At 37.4% G+C, this 17,831-nt stretch overlaps 1 protein-coding gene across 3 annotated transcripts in view; it reads right to left on the reverse strand.

Moving 5' to 3' along the window:
* The window catches only part of LOC121422140 (UHRF1-binding protein 1-like), a 59,299-nt gene that overhangs the window by 23,776 nt on the left and 17,692 nt on the right, over positions 1–17,831 (reverse strand). For all 3 annotated transcript variants that reach the window (XM_041617034.1, XM_041617035.1, XM_041617033.1), the window contains exons 3-5: positions 12,510–12,548; positions 10,046–10,122; positions 6,832–6,940 (exon numbers count right to left, since the gene is read on the reverse strand). In XM_041617034.1, coding sequence (XP_041472968.1) covers positions 6,832–6,940; positions 10,046–10,122; positions 12,510–12,548 — 225 coding nt within the window. The remainder of the gene's footprint in view (positions 1–6,831; positions 6,941–10,045; positions 10,123–12,509; positions 12,549–17,831) is intronic.

The following is a 17,831-nucleotide window of genomic DNA, read 5'->3' on the forward strand; positions in this document are numbered from 1 at the left end:
ATAATCAGAATACAAAAAATGGTCTAATTGTTTCTCATGTACATGTATGTAGGAATAGACCCTCGAAAGGTGATTAGACCTGCTTTCGATCCCACCACTCCCTAAGGGACAAGGCCATCCCAACAAAAAGTTGATTTGAATAAAAAGAGAAAAATTCGACAAGCATAACACTGAAAATTTCATCAAATCGGATGTAAAATAGTCCAGTTTAAATGACATTTTAAGGTTTTGCTTAATTTCACAAAACAGTTATATGCACATCCTGCATGGTGGGTATGCAAATGAGGAGACTGATGACGTAATGCATTCACTATTTCTTTTGTATTTTCTGATATGAAATAGGGAATATTCTTTTTTTCTCCTCGATGTCAAGTGAAAACCGCTATTTACTGCAATATTGAAGCTTATCCATACCTGCCAACCTCTGGGAATGAAAAAGTGTATTCTGTGATAAAATGTGTATTTTTCCCCCAAAAAAGTGTATTTCATAATAAAATGTATGGCGCACACGCTCATCGTGGTGCTCAGGCTGCATGCAAGCTAAGATGCACACTGCTCTTGCAGATGAAAAAAAAATTAAACATGTATATATCTCACCCTGGTTTTAACGTAAATGATCGAAGAAAAAAAAAACAAGTTACCTGAAATTACATTGATCTTATAACCATATTTGTGTAAGTTTTATGAAATAGAGACATATATAGAGATAATTTTTTCTCAATAAATTACTTTTTTTTTAAAAGAAAACTGCCATATTTTGGTAGCAAAAACATACTAAATAGGGCAAAAACGTACTGGTTGGCAGGTCTGCAGTTATCCACTGTTGCAGAAATCTGTGTTTGGCCATTAATTTCTCCTAACTCCCAATTTTACACAATGCATATTTTACATCATTTAAAAGATCATTTAATTTTCTTTAAATGATACCATGCCATCACGAAAACAGCAAGATTCAAAAGTGTTGGATGAGGTCTGAATTGAAAAGCTGCAAAACGAGCAGAAATAGTCATGAAGGGTCATTACAGAACATGATTCTTAAATTGTCTTTGCAAAAAGAGATGAAAATCTATTCAAATCAAGCCCCTTCTTTTGCGGTGATGGTTCTGTGAGATAACATGGTTTGAGTCGTGGTTTGAAACACCCATGCATGTTTGTTTCTTTATTATGTGTTTGCTTGTGCAGACGTGTGTTTAATTCCATGTTCAAGTTGATGTTAAGGTCCATGAAAACAAAAGAAACCACTGAGAAACTCACTCATCACCACTGAGAAAAGAACAGTGACTTTCAATATTGTGTCATTTTGCAACTTTTGAATTTTGACCTTGGCCCACATTTCAAGGCACTGCACCTCCATGTGAACCATAATCATATCATGTAGGGTATCATTGTATGCTATATTCATCACTGAAATTGAGGAGGGATTATCGATCAAAGTCCAAAAAAAATTGAGGAGTTTAGATGGTTTTGAAAGCAGACCACGAAATAAAAAAAAAAGCAGCTAGAAACAGTTCATGTCAATAGCATCGATACTCCCCCCCCCCCTCCATCACAAGGACCAGAAAATCAATACTGTATATTTGAAATTCCCGAATAAACAAGCTTTGGAATAATCTATTGATCGATTACCTAAACTAAATTCTCATACAAGCAAGTGGGCCCTGGTGTTTGATATCATAAAACATTAATAATCCGTCAAATCTGAACAAGCCTTTAATACAAAATGAAGAAGTCTATGACATCTAAAGTGTTATCATGTTCCAATGACTGGCACCTGGTTGGTGCGTTTCAGCTTTCCACTTCAATATACTTTCAAGGGCAGCTCATACAAGATGGCGGTGTCACTGTCTATTCTGATAATGCCAGATAATGTGACATGCATTGTATGTTTATTGCTTGCCTGACATACATGTACATGTATATTATTGGCTGGAAGAGTGAATACTGAAGGGGAGAGGGACACCTATCCATGTATGTAACATTGGCTGATAACGTAAGACAGTAACGAGGAGAGAGTGAGACATAAGAATAAATAAAAAGATGGTGGAAAAGACTGGACAAATATCAGGCAAAAGAGGGAAAGGACCATCAATTGGAAAGCTGAAAAGTAAATGGAAGAATAGAAGATGAAAAAGATAATAAAAGGAGAAAAAAGGGAAGGAAGGAAAGAGAAAAAAGAACATGAGAATGATGATGATGATGCTCATGATCATGATGATGATGATTATGATGATGATGTTGTTGATGATGATGATAATGATGATGGTGGTGGTGGTGGTGGTGATGATCATCATGATGGTGATGATGAATAGAAGATGAGAAAAATAGTAAAAGGAGAAAAAAGGAAGGAAGAAAAGACAGAAAAAAGGACAAGAAGAATTATGATGGTGATGGTCGTGGTGATGATGATAGTAGTGATGGTGATGTTGATGATGATGATGATGATGATGGTGATGATGATGATGATGATGATGGTGTGGTGGTGGTGGTGGTGGTGGTGGTGGTGATGGAGATCACAGATGATGAAATTGATGATCATCATGATGATGACAAATAATAAAAATGATGAAATCAAAAGGAAAATATCAGGGGTTATTTTAATCAAAATTCCAATAAAGATTGCATTCAAATGACTCATAGAAAATGTGAGTCTTGGGTAAAGTGGACAAAGTGCTCCAGAATATATATTTTAACCCATTTAATATTAAAATGCTTTAATCCCATAGGCTTGGACGGGGAGTACCTGAGCCCAGCAAGCAACATGTATAAAGAAGATGTACATGTACATGTAAAATAAGAGAATCTGAGAAAGTATTAAAAAGCACTAAAAATAAATGTAAGAAAAAGAAGATGCGCGAAGAGTCATGATTCATGAGAAGTAGAGCTCTGTATGAATATATTTGAGGTCAAATCTTCAATTTGATCTTTTCATTCTCCATACAGCACAAAGGAAAGAAACTGAGAAACAATGCATTGGACTCCCATAATGCATTATCAGGCTTCCAGGGATGTCTAGTGTATTGTCAATACATTGCAATTTCTCAACATGTAATGTGTTTGACATCAATTGCTTAGTCTAGTTTTACAGACACTTTCATGTTGTCTGCCAAAACCAAAATAACCTACAATGTTTAAAGCAAACTAAACATGAGTAAACTCTCCTGTATCTCAAAAGATAACAACTACATATAATAGGGATTTCAATAATCAACATTACTTCTTGTATGTGACATAGCTGCAAAAAATAATTAGTCAGTTCATATATTACAAAAAGATTATCACAAAGAAACTGAAAAGGAGTTTGCTATCAAGTGAATTGTGTTAAATCCTTAACAAAAATAACATGCACTAAATTTCTAATATTAAACCAGATGTAATTGTATAATCAAGATTGATACATGGAAGGTATCCCTATAAATTCCAGAAATCTTTTCCTAGATCATTTTTATTTAAACTTTTAATATTTTATAAATGATTATTTTTAGTTGTTTGCATTTCATGACACTAAATCAAAATACATCAGAGGCATGTGATATCTGTAAAGTAGCAAATGCCTTTTTTTGTCAGGCATGTGCCAAGCAACTACATGTACTGTAATATGAATGTACCCCCCCCCCCCCCACCCAAGCAATTATATCCACTTGGTAGGTATACTATTCCCATAAAAAGTCTGTGTTGACAGACTATCAAATTTTTAAATGCATTCTGCATACAATCAATAGCAAGCTCTCCTTGCTTAATGTATATTATTAACATATGATGAGCAGACATTTAACCCTATCTAGGCCGGGGGGGCCTCGGAGGCCCCCCTCAACGAATCGCGCGATATTTTCGCAGCGCGAAATTTTTTGACCGCGCCGCTCGCTGACTTTTTACTTTCAAGTCTTGCGCAACTTTTGAGACCAATTTTGCGTCACCCGGGTACATGGTTCCGAAATTACGCAACATTATGTAAGTGCATGTCAGACCAAAAATTGCTCAAAAACGTGATTTCGTGTACAAAGTCAATGCAAATTGTGTTTTCAACCAAAATTCATAAATGCATGATTATTTCTAGTTTTGCTGGTCTAAATGTATTTATTTTATGCTTTTTATGATCACAGAAGAGTCCCCAACGAATTTCATTGAAAAAACAATGAAAAACAAAAGGTCAAAAAACAAGGAAATACATAAATAACAATATAATACATAAGAAAAAGATTTGATATCGCAATTTTTTCATGTAAACTTGCTAAGAACACCATACTATACTGAAAATTAGTACATTTGGAGCTTTATTTAGGGAGTTAGAGGAAAACGTATGATTTCGCATACTAATTACGCATAAATTAGCATAATCACTTAATAGCAATTCGCATGAAATAAATTACTATACAATCTTGTAGATTATGTCCCAGGCAACCCACGTGCCAATTTTCGGCGCGATCGCGCGGTCGACGGCCGAGATCTTAAGGGGGGCATGGGAGGCCCCCCCCCGGCCATATGAACCCCCAAAATACCCCGGCCTAGATAGGGTTAAGCTACACAGTCCAAGTCAGGAAAAACCTTGAAATATACATGTATGCAACTTTCAAAGAAAGTTCTGCTTTTTTTTATTCATGCTCACCCCCCCTTCCTTATGTATATCATATTTCTAACATTTAATGAGTGGACAATGCTGCTACTGTACATGGTATGTACATTGTGGCCTGAGTCAGGAAAACCCTTGCAATATGCATGTATGCAGTTATCAAAAGAATTGTCCTTTTTTTTTCTTTCTCCCCCTCCCCCTTCATTCTCGTTTCAGAATAAACAAATTTCTTGGAGTTGTATTGTGTAGGTGAACTTGAGTGCTGACATGCACATTTATGTTGATATTGTGAAAAGCTACCCCTTGCATTTGCTGGGGTGACATTGTCCCAAAGGTCTAGAATGTGGCTCATTTCAAAGGCTAAAGTGTGGACACAGCAGACCAGAATCGATGAGAAGGGGATGGAATTGCGTGAAACAGTATATGCCGGAGACAATGGGGTCATTCACACGAGTTGAAGTGAAGTTCAGAGTGGCAAGATTCTCAAGAAAATCAGGGACGCATTGCAAAAAGTTTGTATAACGTCCTAAATACATGTATGTAAATGCTCATGACTGGCTGAAAACAGATCGAAAAATTAATTCACATTTTCAGGGGCAGCTTTTTTACAACCTACCTTCTAAAATCTGCCACACTTGATTATCTTTAACATTGCAGTGAATGTGAATTTCAGTATGTAATTTTTTCTCAATTTTTCAGGGCTCTCGTGAGTAGTTAGGAGGCAAAATTGCCCCGATCCCCGTGTGATTTTTCCCAGGTTGAAAATCACATTGTTTACATTTGATTGCAACTCAATGAGTGCAATGTCACATCCATGTAAGAGATGTGTGACAGTTGAAATGTAGTTGCAATAAATCAAGCCCTCTTCAATCAAAAATACAAAATGCACAACATATTGTCTGAGTATCTGGGAGTTTTTTTCAACAAAACAAACGATTTCAATACAGTCTACTGTAAGCTGGTTTGCCTGATGGCATGTGACTAATGTCATTTCAATCTACATGAGGATGCTTATAATGATTTTGCCCATAAAAACGGAGTGCTTGCACTTGCTTCGAGAGTAGAATGGTACAAAGTCCAACACGCTTTTCAGACAGGTTGGGCCAGTGAGAGTGGATAAAAATGAATTGTATAGGGTACACGCACATATGTTTTACGGAAACAAAAGCATACCTTTATACATTTTGCATGTCAAGAACCAAGTTCATAATATTTAGTGGGTTTTTTTTCTTTCCTGATTATAGCAACTGCGCCAGTGTCCAGCTGCTTAATAATGGTATTCCACCCTGTATTAAACTAAATTGCACAAACTAAATCCATAAATATCATAAAGGACTATTAAGTGGTACTTATCCCTTTGTTATCATGCACATTTGACCTTTGATATCATGGTGGTCAAGATTGACCATGACTGCAAACGGGGTAGCTTGTACACTACTACCTTTTTCACTGTACTGTATTCTGGAAAATTAGAGAAGTATGGATTCTAGTATGAACACATCTCATTACAATCAATGGGAGAGGGTATGAAATTACATGATGAAGTCTTGGGTGGAGATGCGAGTGAGTGCGTGAGTAAAGGAAAAACACCATAAGTAGCTGCTTTCACCTTCATAAACATGTCACCTACGGTGTGATGGATAATCATGGTTGCAAGAAGGGTGATGAGATGGTGTGCGGGAGTTAAGAGAAGAGGTGATCAAAGAAGGGAAGATTTCTTGCTATGTTTCATTATGACCTTAGGTATACGTTACCATCATCATCAGAAGCAGCATTGGCAAGATCACTATCATCACCATCATCATCATCAATCATCATCATCACCATCATCATCATCAATAATAAATTATTATCATCAATCATCATCATCATCTTCATCATCACCACCACCACCATCATCATCATCATCATCACCATCATCATCATCATCAATAATAAATTATTATCATCAATCATCGTCACCACCACCAACATATCAAATCATCACCACGAACATCACCATCACTACTATCATCATCACCACCACCATCACCATCATCATCACCATTACTATCATCACCATCACAACCACCATCATCATCACCATCAGCACCATCGCCAACATCACTAAAATCATCACCTTTTCATCACCATCATCATTATCGTTGACACATTTACCATTAAACACACAATCACCATCAGTACACCATGATTAGCAATACCATCATCACAATCAACAACGTCATCATCACCATTACACTACTTTTTACAAATATAGAACCCACCTGTATATCTGCATGGAATGTGTCCGATTTGAACTTCCCAATGATTGAGTTAACATGAACATACATTCCATCTACAACTCTCTCCGGGAATCCGTACTTGCTTGGTGCTCTAAAGAGAATAAAATAATAATATAGGGTATTTATATAGCGCACATATCCACCTTGTTACATGTAGGTGCTCAAGAAACTCCTATATTACCCGGCTAAGCTAGGCGTTCATAGCGCACACAGCTACTTCCTACCGGTACCCATTTACTTCACCTGGGTTGAGTGCAGCACATTGTGGATCAGTTTCTTGCTGAAGGAAATTACGCCATGGCTGGGATTTGAACCCACGACCCTCTGTTTCAAAGTCCGAAGACTAATCCACTGGGCCACAACGCTCCACATAATACAAGTTAATTCAAATCAATTCAGTATCCTCAACAGTTTCATGATCCAAAGTGTGATTCGTATAGTAACTACACACAGATTTTTTTCTAATTTCAACTCAAATCTTAGATGAATTTTATTGTCACATTGAATCTAACACTGAATAATACAGTGTGATTATTTACAAGACAAAGATATCTGGAAGATGTTGGACCCTATAGGAATTTCAGAGACTCATTTTCCGGGACTCAGGGAATTTAAGGGGGAGGGATTCACCATGAGCCACCAAGTTTCTGCCCCCTTTTAAATAGATATTTTGGACTGTTCTGTGGTCAGGATAAATTCATTAGCAAAATCCCTTTACCCTGAATTGTTTACAAATGAAATCATCCATGGATAAAGTGGGTTGATTATCAAATTCAAGCACATTACCATCAAGCTGTAGAATAACATCAAATCAACCTGCCACATTCTTTAATGAAAAACATGAAATAAACATGCAGATTGTGCAGACGGAACTTCGACAGAGTATATAAGGCCTGCTTTTACAAACTTTGCTCATTCTCCTGAGGACGACAAGAACACACTTGTTGAAACTTCGAGATTGGGTGGTCCTTTTAAGGACCAACACTTGCCCAAGAAACATACATGGTGTACCATGAAACCTACTACACTATGAAATAAACATACAGCCTAATTGAATTCTATTCAGCTGTAAATATCAAGTTTAAATAAGCTATTTCTTGCAAAAAAACTAACACCAAAAAAGATCACTTTCTTTAATAGTGATGTTGTTGTTTTATATCAAGTTGGTTGTTATGTTGTTGTTGTTATCAGGGGGGTGTTTCATAAAGGTGTTCGTAAGGCCCCCATCTCACTAGGATGGCGATCATGGCGACCATGGTGACCATGGCGATCTGTCTAAATCCCGCAAAGCGTAGCAGAATCGTCCTCGAATTCTATTTTTAGCCTGCGAGGCGATTGCACTACAACTTCACTGCGACGGACCTGCGCTGAAGGCGATGGTAATACGCTGGTAGTACGACGCTGCCACTCTCTTGCCACGATTTGAGGCAGATGTGATGCGCTGCTTCTGCGATCAAAGCGACCGTACAACGAGGCCCATACGCTAATTAGGACCTCGGTACGGTGGTGCTACGAATGGAACGATTGTGTTACGTTCATGATGGGCTCTTGAAACGATTTCAAGCAATCGGCATATTGATCGCGGCACATGAGACATTTTTCAGTCGATTGCCAACCTCCGACCAAGATGGATGTCCAGAATTTGGTTGGACTTATACATCTTAACATTATACAACAACTCAGTTAGAAGTTGAATACGAGGACCTGATACGAGGACAGTAGAAGGAGGAGGCCAAAAAGATACTGGGTCCGATCCTGGCTGTCACTTAAGTCATAATATACAATATATATTAAAATTTCACTCAAAAGATGTCGATGAGCCTAATAGTTAATATGAGGAATGCATCCAGAAATTCATAAAAGAGCATAAAAATGTGTTATATTTTGTTAATTTTTTTTCCCAAAAAGTTTGTCACTCAAAATTGTTGGGTAAATTCCTTTCAAATTTGCTTTCAAGAAGTAGTCTACTGATGTGAGAGCACTCATTAGGGGAGGGGGGGGGGCACAATGCCAGAATCCCCATAAAGTGTGCTTTCCAAATCAATACATTAGTGATCGAATCATTAAAATTTTAATATTGTTTACTGTCACTGTAGTTAGAATTCATTCTATTTTCAAAACATATTCAATTTATATATTTTTGCGGAGGTAACCCATTTCGTCATCAAGACATGCGAGCGTCTTTTTTTTCTCTCTTTCAAGCTGGCTCAGCAGTTAGATTTTCATCCTCCTACTATACCTCCTCCTCCTCCTCCTCCTCTTCCTCCTCCTCCTCTACCACCACCATAACCTCTTGTTCGCTCCCTCTTGGATCGCCGGCATAACAGATTGGGCAGCTTCCCTTTTTGGTCCTTTTTCTGGGAAGTATATTTGAAAACGTCGTGGTGTCGCCTCGTAATCTGTTGAAAATGTGATAATCCGCTACCATCGGCACGTTGTTTCATAGCAGCGCAGACGGTCGCTGCTCAATCGCTGGCCAGTCATCAGCGGCGCAGCAAAAGTGCAACGCGAATGCCTGCAGCGGGCTGAGAACGTATGCCACATGCCACCCAAAGGGAAAGCGTCGTGGTGGAAACGGTGTGAAGCGTGTCGAGCGCAAGGCAGTCGCCTCATAAACGGAAGCAGCGTAGCAGAATTGTCTTGGGAACGGGCCTGAAAAACACGGGCGATTGGTGCCGCTTTTAATACGCTTCTACTACGCTTTGTGCGTTGGAGCTTCGTTACAGCTACGAATATGTAGTTTGTAATACGCTCTTGACTCGATTATGATGCGCTTTAGCACCTCCGCGATCTCGCTACGTAAGTTTTGAACATGTTCAAAATTTTGTGGCGACCAGGAAGATGGTGGCGATCCTTGCCGCTTCAGAAAAGATCAAGGAACGACGGAGAAGATTGAAAAGATCAAGCCACGTTCAAGCTACGATATACCACGCTTTGTCGATTTTTGACGATCGCAGCGGAATCGCCATCTAGTGAGATGGGGGTATAAGATACGAATGACTTTACGACCGACTGGTGATCCTTTCTTGTGCTATGTGATATCCCTATATAATTGAGTTATGACCTAAGAACATGTTCCAGTCGTGCATAAAGTCGTTCGTAACTTTATGAATAGCTTTATGAAACACCCTTCAGGTTGGTTAACAACATCACTTGGGTTAAAATGGCTTGACACTCTAATATGATAGGCACTTACGACTGCAAAGACTGTTTATTCTCTGTTTTCCTGAGATCTCGACATGTCTCCATTTCTAGCTCCACCTGGTCCAAGTACTGGGAACAAAAATAAAAAGACAATAAGGAATATTTGGCCCAGAATTATTATACTTAATAATGGAAGTTGGACAAACCACTATCTTTTCTTTTTATCAAATTTCTCTCTCCTGAACTGCACATATGAACATTATTTCTGCTGTGAATATGACACATATTTTTAATTTCAGTGAACTTTTTAATACTTTTTACTTTGACACTATCAAAGTTGAAATTCATGAGAAACTACGTAACAATTACTCAACTTGGAAATAAATCCCCCTGCTTGAAAAAGTGCAGGAATCAAGTTTCTCATAAGGTCGTTTCAGACTGCCTCAAAGTTCGTCAGTTCCAGGTATTCTCTGATCGGGAAATTTACCCCAATCAGAAAATACCAGTTATTTTGGCAATGTAAAAGCAAACTACGCATTATTTCCCCGAAAGAAAATACTTGCTAAATAGTCTAGTTAGGTACTTGGTGAAATTACGAGAACTTTCGCGGGGATTTTTCCAAGGTCGCAGGTATTTTGGCAATGTGAAAGCAATTTACGGGAACTTTTAGCACAGCGTGTCGTTGGGCGCGGGCGCCTTGGGTGGCTGCTGGGCTAGTATTTTGAATATCGCGCCTTGCCTGCTTATCAGACCATACTGCACATGCTCGTAACTTCAGGAACCTATCCCGAAGGGTATGTTTCGGGGCGGTGTGAATGCAGGAATAATTAATGGGTATTTTTAGCCTAAAAAAGTTCTCATAATTTAACAGGGATTCTTATGATCGAGGCAGTTTGAAACCACCTATTCTTTTTATTTCCACCAGGGCTGACTCCCACTACCAATATCCCTCGTTTCCCATCCCCCTTCTCCCTGTCCCGCCTTAGCTCAGCTCCCCCCTCCATCTCTCCTCCTCTGTCTTAGACTTTTTAACCTACATGTACAATCACCTCAAACATTTTCTCTGAACAATCATTCAATTTCAAGGCACAATGAGATACCCTCCGGAGATGGAATGAATTACATCAGAGCATAAACAACTTGAACTACCCAAAACTGCCCACATTCAATTTGCATTTAGATGAGAAGAATGATACATTGTGCAGTAACTAAAGGCGACCACACACCTTACGATTGGTCTGCGACCCGATTTCATAATAAAATGTAGTAGAAATTGATGCTAATATTGAGACTTGGAATATCTTACTGTGTAATGTTCTAAATCATGGTATGAATACCTATTTCAAATTTGTGACTATGCTGTCATCCTTCTCAAAATAAAAGCGAATTTAAAGTCGTAATGACGTCATATCAGTCGTAAGATTGGCTATGATTTGATACTAATTTGGCCTTTACTTCAAAATAAAAGCTTGCAACCTTTCAAAATGGTTATATTAGTATTCTTTCAATTGATTTTAACCTCAAATAAAATGATACATGTATATTCCATTCACATTTTCAAAAAATGAGCAAAATGCGATTTGTTCCAAAATAGGACTGCGAACAGTTGTAAGGTGTGCAGTGACCTTAACGTTTCCTCCTGTATTTCTTCACACAGGAATCAAATCTATACCACATTTCAAAAAGCTATTTTTTTTTCCAAACAAGCAATATGAACAAGAACATTTCAGTATTTCTACAGCTGAAAATCAGTATTTTGGTATTAAACTACAATAAGACAACACATAAAACTGAAAGTTTAGAAATAAATTTTGCATGAAACCATCAAAATTGTTCTCATTTTCTTTTTAAAAATAGTAGGAATTAATGAAAACTCGTACTAGTTCTCAGCTCTGTATCTAGTATTAAAAACATCACACATTTGTGCAAATTAATATGGATGCTCTCCAATTATTGAACAATTTTAAGCAACTGTTGGTCTCTATGCCTCAAGGTTGCATCATATAAGAATTAAGAACAATAACATGGAGAGAAAAACAATGAATGTACGCATGGGAATCATGTTAACCCATTATCTTGAGATGGTAAGAAATTAAAAACTAATCCAATTAAGAGATGAAGGTACTAAACATGTGCTTAACAGCAAATTTATGTCATAATTTAATACTCATAACAAGAACTTTACAAGGCCAGCAGCACATGATGGCAATGTTTCTATTCAATTATCTTCAGACAAGGTAGTCATTTACATGTTGACATAGGCCCAACATGTTTCACAATACATGTACCCTCTCTTCAGCAAAACAGGAGGACATTTCATGAAACAAATACACTGTACATAGTATTTAAGTAATTTTCACTGCTATCTGTTATAAGCCACTGAAATACTTGCATCTGATTGGTTCAGAACAAATTAGTCAGTGAAAACCATTATTCGCTTCAAGAAACACCCCCAAAGAAAGATGGGAACAGATATTTCAAATCTAATTATTGTGTTGTAGGCTACAGGTACCTACCAAACATATTGGATGTGTCTTTAGCTTTGTCCACGGAATCTAAAGGGGAAAAAAGAAAACAAAGATAGTTAATAACTTTCTCACAAATGACCCAAAGTCAAAACTACAGTATGTACTGATATTAAAATGTAATAGCATTACAAGGAATTAAAAGTTTTACACTTTTCTGTCGCTAAGTATTCAAGCTTTCTTGACAAAGAAAGTATCAATAAAAAAAAAGCATCTAGTATAGATCAAATTTGCTTCTGGAAATACAAAAATGGTTCCTGAAAAGACTACCTTTAATACCCAAAAAGCCTCTACAATTGTTATTGGTATGAGAATCTGATGTTAGCCACACAGCAAGTTGAAAGGTCTGGAAATTGCAAAATACCAGGGCCTTTTCATATAAAAGTTGCAATAGCAAAAAAAAAATCGACCATTCTGTCTCAGGTGCACACAAAACTATAACTTGCCTGATAAAGGCAGTGGCAAGTAATAAAAAAATTGCAGAGGTTGGTAAACCTTAAAAATCAGTTGCTTTGCATCAAAATTTTCAGTAACTTTACATTATCTGTAACAGATGTTTATGGTCCTGATATCAAAGTTTATACTATAATATTTGTACATGTTAAAGGTGTGATGCAATTATAAAGCTGGGGGAGGGGGCCAGAAGAGAGGGGTGTGTCCTTGTCAGATGAAGCACATGTGCACTTTACAGATCATAAACACCTTCAAATTAAACTTCCCAAATTCGGTCTGTTGAAAATTCACACCAATAGGTAAAACATGTACATGACCTTTATTTGAAGGTCGCCTAAACATGTAGACATGTTCCAGCTTCACATTATGCCTGTATACAAAAAAAAAGGAATTCAAGGAATTGTTCAGGTCGGTCTGGTAATCAATTCTATGGGCTAGTAAATGGTGATAATGTTTACCTAAATGTTGAATGTTATAATTATTTTTTTGTGTGATTAAAGAGGTTCTTATGAAATTCATGATATTTATAGTATTTTTTTATGATATGATGAAAAAGTCCTGCTTGGTGTGAATGGCTGGAATCCCCAGACTTTTTAAAGTATTGTTTCTTTGCGAAGCCAGTACTGCCAGCATATTGAAAGAAAATGATTTTAGTATTGTATAGATAGTGAACTTACTTGTACAAAAACTGTTGGCGTGGCGCGTTATTTATATGGACGCGAATTTATCATTTTCACAAGGAAATTAATGGAGCTTTTCAACTATTGGACCACAAAACAAAAGGTAGATACATGTACATGTAGCTGGTCTAAAAATAAAATTCCATCTCTAGACCTGCAGGTTAGAGTGTAAACTATATTGGATCAGCTGAAGACGTCTGCCCGAGCTATCAAGCATGCTAATAAGCTTTGGAGTTATCCTTGACGATAACGAAAAATGATCGGATTGCTTTACAACACTGTCTGGCAAGCCCATGCATACATGCTAGATGAGAAATTCTACACAGAGCATAATATGATATGGATATTTGAATTTATTTTCTTTTTGGCATAAATGTGTAGTTTTAAAGAACTGGAAAAAAAGGAGATTGATGAACATAATTACTGTGTACTGAAATATTTAACCCCACATGTAAATTCATAGAAAATGAAATATGTAAACTTGCTCAAATAATTTCGCTTACCAAATTTTGGGTCGTGTGAGAAAAGCTCTGTCTCAACTATTAAAGCATTGTACAGTCCTACATGTACATGGACATACTGTACATGTATGTACATGTAAAAATCAGTAACGCAAATGATTTTTTTTAAGTAGCACAGTAGCGGTCTTTAAAAAAATGCGATACCAGAAAAAATAATTTCCTGATTATTAATTACATATGTACGTAAAAAAAAATTATTGTGAGCCTCTTTATGTAATTTTTTCCCAATGAACACTGCATGTATTCCAAACATTGCATCTTCCCACTTGACTCCAATAATAGGGATTTCTCAAAATCCAATTAACTCACACACACTTCCATATGTATAGTACAATGAATACCATAAATTATCTGATTTAACTTTAGTTTTATAGGACTAACGGTACTAAGGGTGCGTTTATTCGACACTTTTTTACCCTAGAATCATGATTAGAATCATGATTCAAATCACGATTCTGCAGAATCACGATTGCGTTTAGTCGAAATTGAATATAATCATGATTAGAATCACAAACATGAAACACGAAAAAAGGGGCGTTTGGAAAGACGTTTCTGTAGAATCACGAACGAAAAAGGTCGTATAAACGATATCGTGATTTGAATCATGATTCTATGACGTCATTGTGTCGTGCTTCTTCCGGGTTCGACTCAAAGGCGCGCGCTGTGTTTCGTGCATGCAGCTTACTTTTCGTGTAGCAGTATTGCCAGTGTACTAGTACCTGTATATGCCAATTGTCACGTGCATTTATGAATTATCATTCTGTGTATTGTACACCCCGGGGTTGTACTGTAGCGTCATTTTGTATATTTCATTGTTTTCATCCATCATTTCTTCAAGTTCCAAAGGCACAAATTGGACTGACGATGAACTCAGGGCTCTGCTTGTGCTTTGGGCTCAGCCTGAAGCACAAGCATATCCCTTACCGGGATTCACAGAAATAAGACGATCCCTTTCAGCGGCGCTTGCGAGGGAGGGATTTCAACGGAGATGTGGCACCGCCTGTCGAGACAAAATTAACAGAATTCGTGCCCAGTACAGGACCATCATAGACAAGAAAAATCGATCGGGAGGTGGGAGGGAGGATGACCCCTTCTGGTTCCCGATCAAAAACAATACGAGGTACAATACACGGAATTCTGGAAGTAAAAGATTTATTTTTCGGAAGCCGAGTAAGCGGTGCACTTGCACAAACGATCGCGCGTTAGCTCCGGCGGCAGCAAAAATCTAGCAGCCGACGTGAAGTTAGAAACACGTGCGAAAATGTTGACCTATACTTCCTGGGTCAAACTGCGCACTGTGATGCGCACTGGATCGGCCCGAATTCAGGGAGAAACAGCGTTAGAAAGATGGTCGTATAAACGCTGATTCTGTCGGATCGTGATTCATGCTGCTGTTTTGAATCATGATTCAAATGGTGATTCAAATCATGATTCTGGGTCGAGGTCGCATAAACGCAGCCTAATTTTAACTACAGCATATTATACAGTATGTCTCAAGTGGTTTACCATATTAATCTACATGTACATGCACAAGGTAGTGTACAATATTTTCTCATTCACAACTCTTTCACAGAAATGTACACAAATGTGTGAAGATAATTGCTAATTGCTACTTGCTACACAATCATAACAAGGATAAAATCCCAGATTTCAGATCTAAAACAGAGAGCAAACTGTAGTTGCGCAATACTAGTACTAGTAGTACATATGGGCAATTCCACGATAACACCGTGACATTTTGGAACACCTATTTACTCATTAAATGTGGAATACCAACAAACTATTTATCTTTTGAAAAAAATTGGATTATGTAACTATGACTCTAATCACAAGTAACCTACAACAACAACAAAAATCTTTAACTTCATGCTAATTAATGAATTATGCATAATTAATTACAACTGTAACACCGTGACTCAAAATGGACATGCATTTTCTCGTACTTGATTCATTTAATAAACTCTGTGAAGTTACTGAACATTTTAAAAAGAAATTATGTTGTTGAGATACAGTAGAGACTTGACAGTAATAACCAAGTAGTTTATAGAAAAATAATCAATAAACATGACAATGATGATACATATTATAAACAAATGCACTGTAACACCGTGACTGTAACACCGTGACTTCTGAACTGCATGTACAAAACGTATGTAGAATTTTCACATCATTCTTCCTTAACCTATAGTAATCTAAAAGGTATCATTGAGCAATCTTTTATCAATAAAATTTATGTCATACATCAGAGTACATGTAATTAATGAGGATGAAAAATCTAGTTAAAAATTTCACTAACAAAAACAACAAAAAATAAAACTATATACACTGTAACACTGTGACGGTTCTTGTAGGCCCCCATGTTTCATTCATAAGATACGGGAAAAGTTTTACTCAAAAAAGTTATGAACTCTCTCTAATGCAGAAAAACTTTAATGTAAATATGCAGATTAATTGAAATACAATTTTACAAGACAAAGAAAAAAAGCTTAATAGAAACACTCAGCAAACTGATATATACTTTTAATTGCAACTTTATGGTAATTATGCATGTACATGTACGTATACAAAGATAAGTTGAGCCCATAACAATTACAGGAAGAAAAATTAACACACAGCATCTACAGACTTGCATGTAGATATTCGCTCAATTTCCAAGATGTTATAGAAATTTGTAAGATTTCTTGAAGTCCTTTTTAATTTGCTTCCTGGATTGGCATTGCAAAGTGGTTCCGCTCTCTGTTATCCATAACAGGTGCTGGCAACTTTCTCACTATTTGTTTTTCTTCAACCCAACCATACTTGTCAGTGACATCCTTTGCAACAAAAAGAGTACCCCTTTCATCACTCTTATGATAGTGTATGACATGAAATTCACCGTCTTGGATATCAATCAATTGTGCCACATATTTGAGCGATTTCTGCCGAGCACCTTCATACTGCACCAAGATGCAGTCTCCGATCTTGATTGCATCCTCAGATGGTGGTGCATCAGTCATTCTTGTCGTTGATGTATCCAAACCCGGGGGGGGGGGGGGGGGGGGGGGCCACTTCCATTTACGAGTGGATACCATGCGCGACCATGGGGTCTCGAAAAGCACCCTAAACACGTAATTTCCATATTCTGAAAATGCACCCCTTAACAAGTATTGGCGTATGAAACCCTACCCTTAACAAGTATAGGAAACAAATCGATACTCTTGGCAAATATTCCTGAAATGAACCCCTAAACAAGTACAGGAATGTTTTATTGTTACGGGTCCTTCGGTCGTCGGCTTTACCTTATTTGGTTTAGTACGACCCCACCTTTTACACCTCGCGCAAAACGGACTCTAAACACGAAGTGTTGGGGCAAAAAGGACATCCTTTATAAAACATGTTAATTTTGTTTTATCATCCCCGCAAATTCGACCCTTAACACGTAATTTTCCTAGCGAAATAGATACCCTTTTTTCATAATTTTCGTGTTTTTGACACCCTTATCACGTTACGTACGTAATGTGCCCTATCGTGAAAAGGACATCCTTTTTACGTGTTTTTTTGGTCGCGCATGGTATCCACTCGTCAATGTAAGTGCCCCCCCCCCCCCATCCAAACCTGCAATAAAAGCATGGGTTTCATCTTCTTGTGGTTTTCTCCATGGTCTCTTTGTTTATACCTTT

The sequence above is a fragment of the Lytechinus variegatus genome, chromosome 9 (assembly GCF_018143015.1).
Source record: "Lytechinus variegatus isolate NC3 chromosome 9, Lvar_3.0, whole genome shotgun sequence".
Lineage (NCBI taxonomy): Eukaryota > Metazoa > Echinodermata > Echinoidea > Temnopleuroida > Toxopneustidae > Lytechinus > Lytechinus variegatus.